Raw genomic sequence first — 12122 nt, 5'->3', positions numbered from 1 at the left:
GAGGAGGCTCTACGGCCGTCCCGCCGGCTGGGAAGGACTCTTGGGGCTGTACGGCTTCTTCCCAGAGCAGATCCTCGGGGCCGGGGAGCGAGCGCCCCGGCCTCGCTAAGCGCGGGCCGAGGCGGGGAATGGGGGAAGGGGGGAAGAAAGAGCACTGTGGGGGGCGGGGGAAGAAGCGAGACCGGGCGGCGGTTGCCTGGAGACGGCGTCGGGACCCGCGGTCTACTGAGCCCAGAGCGCAGCGAGAGGGAGCTGGAACCTGATCATGGCGGCTCGCGGGCGTGAGAAGGCTCCTCCGGACCCAGTGCATCAGAACCAGATCATGTGCGAGCTAATCCGCAAGGAGCTTCGGGCCCAGAAGCTGTACACTCAGTACAACGTGAACCCCCACCACCCAGGTGCACCCCCCTTCCGGGGAGAGGGGGACTCAGTGTCAGAATGCACCCCCCCACCTGTGGGTGCCCCAGGGAGGTCTGGGAGAGGAGGGAGGGGGAAGGATCACGTGAACCCCACCGAAGGCACCCACATACCCCTCCAACACTCAGGATTTAGTGGGGATCAGACGGGAATTCCTCCGCAGTTTCTTAAATACCACCTCATATTGGGGTTTGGTAACTGAGTGGGGGTCTCGAAATTATGATTCCTCATCGTTAAATGTTCGATTTGCATACCTATTTTATATACCTATCTATTTGGGTCGAAAATTTCTCAGGTGAAAAGGGGATGGGGAGTGCAAAAACTTTAGAAGCTTCTTGACCCACTTTGTGTTTGGGGGTGAGGGGCGTACAGGGGAGCCTGGGTGTAAAGATCAGCTGCGGAGGCCAGAACACAGGGCATTTGGGGGGCGGGGGACACACAGGGAAAAGCACCCTAGGGAGCAGAGCCTGATCAGTTCAGATCTTGCCTCAAAGTCTTGTCCCCTTTTTCAGTTTCCCCACCTGTAAAATTGGTATAATGTTAGCACCTGTCTCCCCAGGGCTGTGTGAAAATGATTTATTCTGTAATTTCTGCAAATCTTAAAGGACCATGTTAATATTATCAATTAATGATTTAGTATTTAGCTATGGTCACTATATTGTAGCTAAATATTAGCTATTACTGTCTCCTCTGCACAAGAATGAGAGCAGACGGGCTCCACAGGAGAACCCAGATCATCTGTGCCCATCACCCACCCAGTGCCAAGCATAGAGCTTTGACTCTGGATCGTCAGAAATGAATGAAGAGAGCTCTAACTTGGGCTCCCCAAGGAAAACTTACCCCAGAGTGCCTTCTAGTGTTCCTCTTGGAGCCTTCAATCTGGCCTCAGACTACTTAGTTAGCTTTGTAACCCTGGATAACTCATTTCATCCTGTCTGCCGCCTCAGTTTCCTTGTGTATAAAATGAGCTAAAGGAGGAACCAGTAAAGTACTTCCCAAGAAAACCCCAAAGGAGGTCACAGAGGGTCAGATTCTGTGAACAACAAAATGTCCATCTTGCGGAGCTGGGCATGAGGCTGGAGACAGATACTAAACAGGCATCCCAGGGAAGCAGGACTGGGTTCTCCCCAGAGTACGTCAGAATTAGGGTTAGGGTTAGCAGTATATGTATGGTACCCCCACCCCTCCAGACATGCTGAGCTGGAAGGGGCTCCCGGTTATCACTCATGAGTAGGCTTTCATCTGTAGGAGTCCATTTTCTCTTTGAGACTCGGCTCTGTTGCCAACTCTCTTAACAGCTAGTAATTATAAAACACTTCGTGATCTCACTTGATCCAAAACTTGTGCTGCCTGTCCTATCACCCCATTTTATCAATGAAAAGGCCGACACACAAGTTTCACAACTTTCCTGCTTCTAGTAAGTGTCTGAGGCTGAAATCCAGCCTTCCTGACTGCTAAGTCTGAGAATCTGGTCAGTGTATCACCTAGCTCCCTATTTCTTCCCTGGTCAACTTTTCCCTCTCCAAACCAGAGCAGTGACTCTCAGACCAAACTGACCTTCATGCTCCTTTTGTGAATATATTTCCTTGCTAAATTATGCAATGATTTGTCTCCCTAGCATCTGGACACAGTAATTACTCCAATCTTCCCAACCCAAGATTTCACTTTTGTAGGGAGAACTAAAAACTCCCCCTTCCCAATGCACCCATCTTCATCTTAGCCCTAGAAAGCTGCCTCCTGCAAGGCAAGGTCACAGTTTGTGTCAGAAGTGGGACTTGAATCCAGGGCACCTCAATGGTAAGGACTGTGCGCCATTCCCTTCACCATGCTGCCTTTTAACAGTGATTAAACACAGAATCTCAGAGCTTGGAAATAAAGTTAATCTTGGAAATAAAGTTAATCTGGCCTGACCTCTTCCAGCTGAAACCATATTAGCTTTCTGTGGTCCCGGCTTCCTTTTTGAAATATTTTTCAACCATCCCTTTAACAATACATTCTAGATCTTGTGCTCTCCTTTCCCTTTTGTTTAATCTTAAGACTCCCATTTTCGATTATTCTGAGTATAGTTTGAAAAGACGATAAGCATTTTTTAATGTACCAGGGCACATGCTAAGCTCTAGGGATACAAAGAGTGCCAAAAAACAGGAATGATAGAGTTACGAAGTCAAAAAATCACTGGGTTTGGGATGACTTCTAGACAAAAGGGGATTTGAACTGGCCTGGAAGGATGGATGGAATTGGGATCTTTAGAGAAGGAATTTCATATGAGAAGAATCTCACCTCTGTCCGTACTAAGCTAGGTATTTGGGGGAGAGGCAAAAGGGATGAACTAAAGGGATGTTTTGGGGTGCAGCTATTAAAACTTTGTTTACAGCTCTAGGATTGATAGCTTATTGGAGGACCTAGATAAGGGACTGCACTGTCTCCTAGGGTCTTTTCTGGCTCCAAACCCAAATAAATCATAAGACATAGCTCTATAACATTGCTGTCACTCCTCTGAGAGTACTTCAGGCCTGTGGGGAAAAAGAGGAAGACGGAGCTAGAGATATGGTCCCCTCCTGCTGTTTTTCTGATTCATACCATCATCAGTCAGACAAGATTAGCCTAGCACTGAAGGAGTCAGAAACTCAAGTCCTGGCTAACCTCTTTTCTCTACCCATACCGATTACCTCTCAGGTGGTTGGGAATTTCAAACAAGATAACGTATAAATTGGGATCCAAAAGTCCATCACCACCTCGGGAGGAAGAGGAAGAGGGTGGGAGTTAGTGCTGTGGGTCATGGCTGGCTGGTATCAGTGCACTTCACACAAACACCTGATGGGGAGTGTGGTGGTCAGTGCCTCAAAGAATCACACCATCATGGGGTTAGAAGGGACGTCAGCCGCCAGCTATTTCAGCCCTCCCTGCAAGGAATCTCCATTTACAAATGACTCAAGTTGTCACCCAGCTTGTTTTCTGCCTCTCTGCCCCATCCTCGGGTTAGAGGTGGCATGTAACGCAGAGAAAAACTAAATTACCAGTGCTAACTCTCTCCTGTGCCTCATTCTCCCTGCTCAATAGTATGGGAATAGGGTGAACTGCAGATAGTGCTGAACCAACAGTGGCCTGACTTTCTATTCCAGCAGCATCACCAAGCTTGAGCAGGATTAGAGGCAAGGAGTGGTTTGATGTCATGTTCCCAAGGTATTTTGTCTCCAGTTCACACCCGCCTAGGGCAGGAGTAGGGTACCAAGTGCAAGAGTTATTTAGGGCCTGCACAGAGCTTCTCGTGTATGGCTTTTTCCAGTTCACATGGGTTTGGGGCAGGGGAAGTGGTTGAGAGAATAGTTAGTGCTGAAATCTCTCCTGTCCTGTCTCTGCAGTTCACAACATTACCAGAAAGCCCATGTCCTGGCATGACAATGTGGAGGAACCTGCAGATGGTAAGACTCCTCTACTCAAACTGGTGCCCCAGTTGGCAGCCGTAAGGGCTTTGCCATGCCCTGTGCCTGGGGCTGTGAGCTGGGGGCAGGAATTGGGAGAGTCCAAGTCAGTATTCAGAGATGTTCAGGAGGGCCCAGACTGGTGGGGCTTTGTTCCAGTCATGGTCAGATCATCCAGAAATTTAATTTTTCAAGGTGGGGCAGAGAAGGGGTAATGCTCAGTCAAGACCATCTTTCCCTGACTTCTCATCATAGCATGGAGGCTACCCTGGGTCCCTGAAGGCTGAGAAAGTAGAACAGAGCTTGATGGGCTCTAATTAGGCCCAATGCTGCATAAATAAAACATGGAGGCTGGCTATCAGCAGATCTGTCTAGGCCGGACCTGCAAATGGCAGCAGTGAGCTATTGTCCAGTGCTTTTATGGATTCCGGGCTCCTGTGAAGACCAATTATTTCCTCAGTCTTGGAAGGACTGACATGGAGGTTTGGGGGGCATGAAGTGTGGGAGCAGAAGGCACAGCAGATGTATTGCACAGAGATGGCGTCACCGTTGAAGAAATGCCAGAGCCCCCCCATCACTACTGAGCTAGTTACCTGTTGGGGGCATGACCAAGAACCAGCCCCAGGAGAGGGCGTGGATCAGGACCCACTTGGTGGCTGGTGTTCACAGTAAGAAGATCACAGATTCCAGGCTGCAGCGGAAGATGTTCCACAGGACGAGTGAGGGGGTGCACACCAGGCAGTGCCAGACTCAAGCCCCGGCTCTCTAGGCTCCATGCCCACTGCCCACCACTGGAGACAGGGTGAAGCCTGGGCTTCCAACAGGGGGGCCTCTCTTAAACCCAATTCAGGCCTGATGCTTTCCTCTCCCAGAATGAAGGAGCAACAGCCCACGCCCCACCTGCCAACCCACCCCCAGCCCCATCTTGCTTCCCTGACACTGACCTTGAGACACACATGAGCACCCACACACACAGAAAGGGGGTAGCAGGGGTCCTCAAACTATGGCCCATGGGCCAGATGCAGCAGCTGAGGACGTTTGTCCTTAACCAGGGGTTGGAACTTTATTTAAAGGCCCACAAAACAAAGTTTTTGTTTTTACTATAGTCCGGCCCTCCAACAGTCTGAGGGACAGTGAGTTGGCCCCCTATTTAAGAAGTTTAAGGATCCCTGGGCTAGAGAAGGGATCATGGCACACGCCGGTCTTTGGCCCGTCGCCCTCAGAAGCTCCCTTCACTTGTCTCACCTCTAGCCAAGTTCCTGAATGTCATTCACTACGCTGCTCAGGGACCCAAGAAGAAATACTCAGAGCCCCAGACAGAGAGCCAGGAAATCGGCTGGGACTGCGAGCCCTTGGTGAGTGAGCCAGGCAGCCAGGGACGGCCTTCTGGAAGGCTCCAGATCTCCCCCTCCCTCCATTCACAGCTGACCCCTCACTTTTCTCAGGCCACAGGGCTCCCGAGCCACACTGACCCCTCACACTCAGGCCTAAATAAGAGGTAAGGGAGGCATGTAATCCAGATCCATGGGGAGTCTCCTTTACAAGCTGGAAGGCAGGGGCTGGCTTAGGTAACTCCGGGCCTCACCCCACTGACTCCAGCCAGGCTGTCCAGGTGACAAATGGTAACCTTGCTTAGTAGGATTTCTAATAGATTAAGGGATTGAACTTATTTGCAACATCAGTTCTAGGAGCCTGCACCTCGCAGCCAGAGACAAAGGGACTAAAGAAAATGCAAGAGATAACCAGCAAAGGGGACCCCCCCCCAAGAAGTAACCCCCTTCCTCAGCCTCTGTCAGCAGGCTGCAGACTAGGAAAAGACCCCAAAGGACTTGTCCCCGGCCCCACCTCTTCAGAAGAGAGGAACCTTGCTTTGGTCACACCTCTGCCCCGACATCTCTAAATCAGACATCCTTTGTCCAGTCTATCATTTGCCCTTTGGCCCCCCATGCTGCCCATTTACAACCAAGAGATGAGAAGTGAGACAGAGGAAGCCGGGGGGCCACAAAGGGCCAAGAAGTTCTGAACCAGGTCCGCTGCTCCGCTCCCTGCAATGCTGCTGAGAGTGGCGGAGCTCTGGGGTCAAGGCAGCCGCTGCAGAGCAGCCAGGGGGAGGACATTCTGCCCAGGAAGCCGCAGGTGGGGTGTTGGGGGGAATCACACAAGAAGCAGAGGGGAATGCAGGCCTAAGCCTGACAGCCATTTATTCACCCAGCCCTTAGAAGGGGCCGGCACTGACCCCAAAGGGGCTGTGAATGGATGGGGCAGGCAGGGGGCAAAGCATGGGGGACAACCAGACCATCCCCTCACTACCATGTGTCCTCCTCTCTCCAGATTCCTAGCGAGCGCGGAGACAAGAGGATCAATTTTTTCCGCACCTACCAGGACATCACGAAGTATATGGCGGAGTTCTGGCGCCTAAAGGCCAAGCAGAGCTCAAAGTAGCGGGGCCAGGGTCGCTCAGCTCCAGTGCTTGGGCCACACCCCAATCCTTTGAAGCACCCAAGCCCATTTTTGCCCCACCCTCCCTCCTCAACCCCGCTCCAGCCAGCACAACAGGGGTGGCTCATACCCCCCAATCCCGTAACTCAGAAAGCAAAGGCAGCCAAGGGATGGCTGTGGCTCGAGCCTGTGTCCTCTGTATAAAAGGCGTTGCTTAGCGTGCTCGGTTTTTCATTTTCTCTCTTGCCCGTTTTCCAGGTCTCTTCTAAAAAAATAAAATAGATATTATGACATCCTGAGTCTGACATGTTCTGCTGCTGCACTTCCCCTCCCACTGGGAGCCCAGGCCTCCAGGTGCACTCACATTGGCCATCTTCTTGCCCATCTTGTGAGGGCCCTTGCCATGGGCAGTCCGGGCCCGGAAGCCTGACACGTCATCGTAGCTCTCCTTGGTGTTCCTCTTGGATCCTTTCTTCCTTCCACCAAAACCAAACTTCTGGTTTTTGTACCGACGCTTGGCACTGGGCCTGAAATCAAGCACGGTCTCCCTTCAAGGCCTTGTCTCCCTGAAGCTTCAAGGTCCTTCCAGGCCCTATCCTCCAAGACTGCTTGCTGATTAACAGACCAACTGACCCACAGCTTCTGCCCCTGATGGGCTTCTTGGGGGCCCAGGGGATCTCTGAGCCTGAGCCCAGGGCCAGCTGGACACCAATCTGGCCTCAAAGTTAAATTATTTCCTGGCTGCATGACCTTCAGCAAGTCACAGTCCCAGGGTCTTCAACAGCAAAATGGAATTAAGAGCCACCACCAGAATCAAGAACAAATCTGATCATGTGTAAAACACTTGGCACAAGGCCTGGTATGTAGCAGGCACCCAATCAAAGCTCGCTCCCCCCACCCTCGGGCCTTAAAGCAGCCCCAAAGCAGGAGGAAACGCAGCCTCACCCCTTCTTCATCTGCTGGGCCTTGGCACCGTCCTTCTCAGCCCGAGAGTGTGACCGCCCATCTCCCTCAAGGAAGTCCAGTCTGTCAGAGAAGCCTGCGTGTGGAGAGTGACCGGCTGAGCAGGGCTACACGCCAGAACAGCTGGCATCCCAAAGCAGCCCAAGGCAGGGTCACGCCCTTAAGCCCCCCCCCTCCCCGCCAGTCTGTGCCCACCTTTCTGGTACTTCTTGATGGCCGTCATCATCTTGGACTTCTCCTGCTGCCTCTTCTGAAGGACCTCTGTTTGAACCTACAAGAGACAGAGCCAGGCCAGTCCAGAAGCTCCCCCTGTGCTGGTTAACTGCATACAGCCACCCGGCCCTGGGATGGACCCAAGGCCCAGGGCATGAATAAAGGAACCAAGGGACCCAGGGGCAAGGCTCCCCACCCCAGGCCAATCCCAAGGCTGGGCCTCCCTCTGGCCCCCTTCTCCAGCCCTTGTGGGACACAGAGAAAACGGCTCCTCCCCTCCAGCAACATCAGGAAGTAGCAGTGGGGAGAAGGCCATGGCTGGGCCCCCCCTCCTCCCCAGGCCGTCCAAGCCAGGCCCTGACCGGCCCCATCCCCTTTCTGCCTCACCTTCTTGCCGTACTTCCGGAGCGCCCGGAGCTGCTTGGCCTTTTCAGACTTCTCCATGGCAGCCTGTTTCGTTTGCAGTTTCTGTCGAATCTAGAGGGGCCAAGAGAGGAAGCCCTGGAGCCAACGGTGCCACAGCCCTGGCACCTCGTCCCCCAGCACGAGGGCCCCAGAGAGCAGACTCCCGCTCACTAAGACCAACAAGGATTTGTTGAGCACCATTCTATGCCCTGGGAATACCGAGAAGGGCAAAGGTCACAGTCTCTGCCCTCAATGGGCTATGTGCAGCTGGAAAGGCCCTCTCCAAAGGGGGAGAAGAGACCCCGCCACAGTCTGTTCACTGCGTTTTTTACTTCACCTCATGACAAGAGGCACCTCTGAGCCAGGGTGGGAGGGGACCCCAGCCCTGGGGAGACAGCTCAGATCCAAAAGGAGCAGGCTGGTGGAGGTGGGGAGAGGGCAGCTTAGCACTACACATGAAGATGTGAGGAGACTCAGGACTAGGAGGACATAATGGAGAGCGAGGCTCAATGGAGGTAGAAATAGAAGGGACCCCTCGTCCTGTCCACCAGAGAAAATGGATGAGAAGTTCTAAACAAAGGCCCAGCCATAACACGCCTGCCCCGCAGAGCGGCCTTCCGTAACCTGTTAGCACTGACTCCCTCACACTAGCAGGGATCAAAGGCACTGGTGGATCCCCAGGGCTCAGACAATGCAACATATTCCATTTCTATTAAAGTCCTTGCTCTGCACCTGCCAGGCTTGGTGCTCAGCAACGGAGACAGATACAGGTTCTTAGATAAATAACTAAATGGAGGCTCCCTGTGAAATCAACACCAAATGATCAAGGGTCAAGTGCTAAAAACTGCAAATCAAGACAGAGCTCCTCGGCGGTGTTTGAGGTGTGCGCTGAAGTTCCAAGAGAAGATGGGAAAGGGGAGGACAACCTGTACAAAGGCAAGGAAGCTGGAGCTGGAAAACCCGCTACAGGTTACAGGGAGGAGGGAAAGAAGCATTACTAAGCACTTATATGCCAGGTCTTGTGCCAAGCTCTACACAAGGAGGCTCACAGAGAACCTAAATGTAAATAGGACGCAATGTGTCTGGACAACTCTGTAGATAGGACATGCATTATCTCTTAACAACCAATGACGGGGATATTTCAAAAAGGTTAAATGACTTGTGTACAATCAGATGGTTAATTAGTATTAAGATTCTTAGGGACCCGTATGTGCAAAAATGTTTGTGGCAGCCCTTTTTGTAGTGGAACTGGAAAATGAATGGATGCAAACAATACAATGATCAATGACTATCATAATCTAGTATTTGGTAAAAACCCAAAACTCCAGCTTCTGGGATAAAAACTCATGATTTCATAAAAATTTTAGGAAAAACTGGAAAATAATGTCAGAAATTTTCCATACACCTACATTAAGGACCAAAAAGATCTCCCTGGGGGAGGAGCAAAGGCAGAAGGTCAGAAGGTGGAGGGTGTTCAGGTTCAGGGGAGGGGGAGGGGAGAGCAGGTGCAGGCGGCACCTACTTTCCCCTTGGGCTTCTGCCCGGTTCAGACAAAACCAATGCTCCTTGTTTCTTGGATCAAGGAGAATGACCTCTCGATTACCAAGTACAAAAGGGCCTGGCACCAGGGGTGGCTAAGGAGCTAACAGGAAAACTTCAGGCAGCCAGGAGTCAGAAAGCCCTGGTTCAAATCCAGCTTCAGACACTATTTGTGTGGCCTTGGGCAAGTTCCTTAACCCCAACTACCTCAGTTTCCCCATCTGTAAAATGAACTGGAGAAGGAAATGACAAAACCCTCCTTTTGCTGAAAAAACCCCCAATGGGTCACAGAATCAGACAGGATGGAAAAGACTCAACAACAAAGAACCCTCCCCGACTTCTGGGAGCTCGGCCATACAATCATCCAACTCGGGACAATGGCCCTCTCATGGAGGGGCTGGGAAAGCAGAGGGCAGAGAGGGAACGTGACAGACCGAGCCAGCGATCCCCAGATGGGGACAAGGCGTCCCCCTAGGTTCCCCCCTCTGCACCGGCCACACCACCCCGTGACCAGCCCAGGAAGCATCTCTGGCTCTCAGAAGAGCTGACAGACGTGACCAGGTTGGTGGTGGGGAGGCTCCGGAGGAGGGGATGAAGGAACCAAGCAGCTGGCATGCTGTGAAGCCAGAGCGCCTGCCTTGGGACCTCCAGCCCCGATGAAGCGGTGGCGAATACAAAAGCTGGTGGGGCTTCGTCCCGGAAGGGGTCAGGCCAGCCTTAGCACGTCTCCCTTTGATGGTTACCAGAGGAACAAGTGCATGCACACAAGCCCAAGGACGCCCGGTCAGCTGCAGTCACAAACTCACCGCCTGGCCCGAGCCCCTGGGCAGTCCCTCAGAGCCCGACACCTGCCCAAGAAGGGGGCGTCCCAGAAAGCTGCAGGTCACCCCCACTAACGGCGTACCCTGCACCTCCCCCCCATCACTGAGAACTGGCGTCTGCACGACACTTAAGCTGCGGACATCACCTCATCTGACCCCGAGTTACCTAAAAGGTGAGAATGAGCTGACCCAGCAAGGGGGCACAGGGGGGAGGGGGACGAGGGAGACCACCTTCCCCCTCACTGCTGACAAACCCGAAGCCGGAGGAAAGTCCGAGACGGGGAGGGCAGCGTGGGGTGGACCAGGAGCTCGCGGGCTGCACTAGAGAGGCCGTGCCCAGGGGCAGGAGAAGAACAGCTCCCAGGGACTGCATCCCAACCACAAGAGAGACCTGGGGGTCACACTGCCGGAAACATTTCCGGGGTAAGCAGAAAAGGTGCCCTGTCTGGGAGGAGGTGGTTCCCCTCGCGCTCCCTAAGACAGAGGGTGAATGACCACTGGGGGGGATGGGGCGGTGCCCAAGAGTCATCCTTGGGGGCCAGGGCTGGGACTCTGCTCCCCTCAGGCAGGAGCCCGAGGCTCTCCTTCCTCCAGGCACCAGCGGGGGCGCCGCCCCCTCCCGCCCCCGCACTGCCCAAGGTCCCACCTTCTGCATCTGCTGGTCAGACTTGGCCATCTCTGCGAAGTAATCCTGGGGCCTCTTGGTGGGGATCTGGTGCTGGTGGAGCCGGGGCAGGACGGCCAGGACCGCAGCCTGGGCCTGGCGGTAGCTGCCCCGCAGACAAGGGTCAGCACCTCCGGCTGCCTGCGGGCCCCGCCCCCCAGCCCCCCCCCTCGGTTAGGCCGCCCCCCCCTCTCCCAGCCCCCCCCCCCGGCCAGGCCGCCCCCCTCTTCGCCCCCTCCCCCACTTACAAGGTCATCTCCCGCCGGAAGTCGTCCTCCGGGTCCGCCGCTGCAGACTTCTCGGGCCCCTGCTGCGCCGGCAGCTCCGGAGCCGGCCCCACGGTCACGTCCAGCCGCTCCAGCCACGGCAAGTCCTTCCGGAACTCGGCCAGACACTGATTCAGGCCAGCCTGGGGAGGGCTCACGGTGAGCCTCCCGGAGGGCCCTCCCCGGGCCCGCCCACAAACACCCCACGCTCCCCAAACAACGTCCACGCCTCGGCCCGCGCGCGTGCGCGTGCTCTCGCCCCGCCCCTCCCCGCGCGCTCTCGCCTCGCCCCGCCCCCCGCGAACTCGCCCCGTCACTGCGCATGCTCCGTGGGCCGGAGCCGCACGTGGAGCCGCACGTGGAGCCGCAGCGCGCGCCCCTCCCCGCGCCGATGGCGCCCCCTCCGAAACTCTCACCACGTCGTTCTGCCGGCGTTTGGGCGCCTCGAGCTCCACGTTGAGCCCCGGTTTGAGGTCGCCCCGAGCGAAGGCCGCCTGCAGCTGCAGAGGAGACACAAAGCGGAGTCAGCGCCGGCCGGGCCGGGGGAGGGAGCGGGCCGGACCCAGGCCCGGGCCTGGCGGGGCACCGACCTCAGCGTCCGAGAGCGCCTCCGAGTCCGCCTCCGAGTCCGAGCCTGACTCCAGCGCCGCCATCGCCGCCTCCTTCAGCTTCATTTCCCCGAGCCCAGAAGCCGCCAGAGCCTCGCCGCTCTCACTTCCGGCGGGATGCTTCCGTTTCCTGTAGGAAGGCCCGCCTCTTCCTGTTTACCGTTGCCGTGGGAACGCGGAGGTTTCCCTGAGAGAAACCCAACCAAAGAAAAAGGAGAGAGTGGAAAAGACAGAGACAGAGACCGAGGCGGCAGAGGCCAGGTTTGGATGGGGCCCCGTGGGATCACGGGTCAGGGCCGGCGGGGGCGGCAGGGGGAGCCCTGCTCGGGGGGCTTGGGGGCCCCAGCCCGGGAGCACGGCGGGGT

At 55.1% G+C, this 12122-nt stretch overlaps 3 protein-coding genes across 3 annotated transcripts in view; 2 read left to right on the top strand and 1 right to left on the bottom strand.

The window, feature by feature from the left end:
* The first annotated feature begins 210 nt into the window (after positions 1-210).
* On the top strand, positions 211-6356 carry FAM183A (family with sequence similarity 183 member A). The gene is made up of 4 exons (XM_003770356.4): positions 211-398; positions 3780-3839; positions 5091-5194; positions 6171-6356. The coding sequence occupies exons 1-4, from the start codon at positions 266-268 to the stop codon at positions 6279-6281; spliced, it is 408 nt and encodes a 135-aa protein (XP_003770404.1). The 5' UTR covers positions 211-265; the 3' UTR covers positions 6282-6356.
* EBNA1BP2 (EBNA1 binding protein 2) lies at positions 6006-11975 on the bottom strand. The gene is made up of 9 exons (XM_031969293.1): positions 11740-11975; positions 11566-11649; positions 11132-11292; positions 10866-10989; positions 7842-7931; positions 7437-7512; positions 7224-7317; positions 6643-6805; positions 6006-6543 (listed from the first exon to the last, which is right to left on the bottom strand). Exons 1-9 carry the CDS (start codon positions 11821-11823, stop codon positions 6493-6495), a joined length of 927 nt encoding a protein of 308 aa, XP_031825153.1. The 5' UTR covers positions 11824-11975; the 3' UTR covers positions 6006-6492.
* CFAP57 (cilia and flagella associated protein 57) overlaps positions 11922-12122 on the top strand; it is a 43804-nt gene continuing 43603 nt past the window's right edge. The window contains exon 1 of the mRNA XM_031969292.1: positions 11922-12018. The gene's annotated coding sequence lies outside the window, so the exon portion shown is untranslated. The remainder of the gene's footprint in view (positions 12019-12122) is intronic.

This window comes from Sarcophilus harrisii, chromosome 4 (genome assembly GCF_902635505.1).
Source record: "Sarcophilus harrisii chromosome 4, mSarHar1.11, whole genome shotgun sequence".
NCBI lineage: Eukaryota > Metazoa > Chordata > Mammalia > Dasyuromorphia > Dasyuridae > Sarcophilus > Sarcophilus harrisii.
The sequence above is the reverse complement of the archived record's forward strand: the minus strand, read 5'-3'. Positions and strand labels throughout refer to the sequence as shown.

Coding starts and splice junctions, on each gene's coding strand:
- FAM183A (XM_003770356.4), top strand. CDS start 266: ATGGCGGCTCGCGGGCGTGAGAAGGCTCCTCCGGACCCAGTGCATCAG. Junction 399..3,779: donor CGTGAACCCCCACCACCCAG/GTGCACCCCCCT, acceptor CTGTCTCTGCAG/TTCACAACATTACCAGAAAG. Junction 3,840..5,090: donor TGTGGAGGAACCTGCAGATG/GTAAGACTCCTC, acceptor TCTCACCTCTAG/CCAAGTTCCTGAATGTCATT.
- EBNA1BP2 (XM_031969293.1), bottom strand. CDS start 11,823: ATGAAGCTGAAGGAGGCGGCGATGGCGGCGCTGGAGTCAGGCTCGGAC. Junction 7,513..7,841: donor TCCGGAAGTACGGCAAGAAG/GTGAGGCAGAAA, acceptor TGTCTCTTGTAG/GTTCAAACAGAGGTCCTTCA. Junction 7,318..7,436: donor CATCAAGAAGTACCAGAAAG/GTGGGCACAGAC, acceptor CTCCACACGCAG/GCTTCTCTGACAGACTGGAC.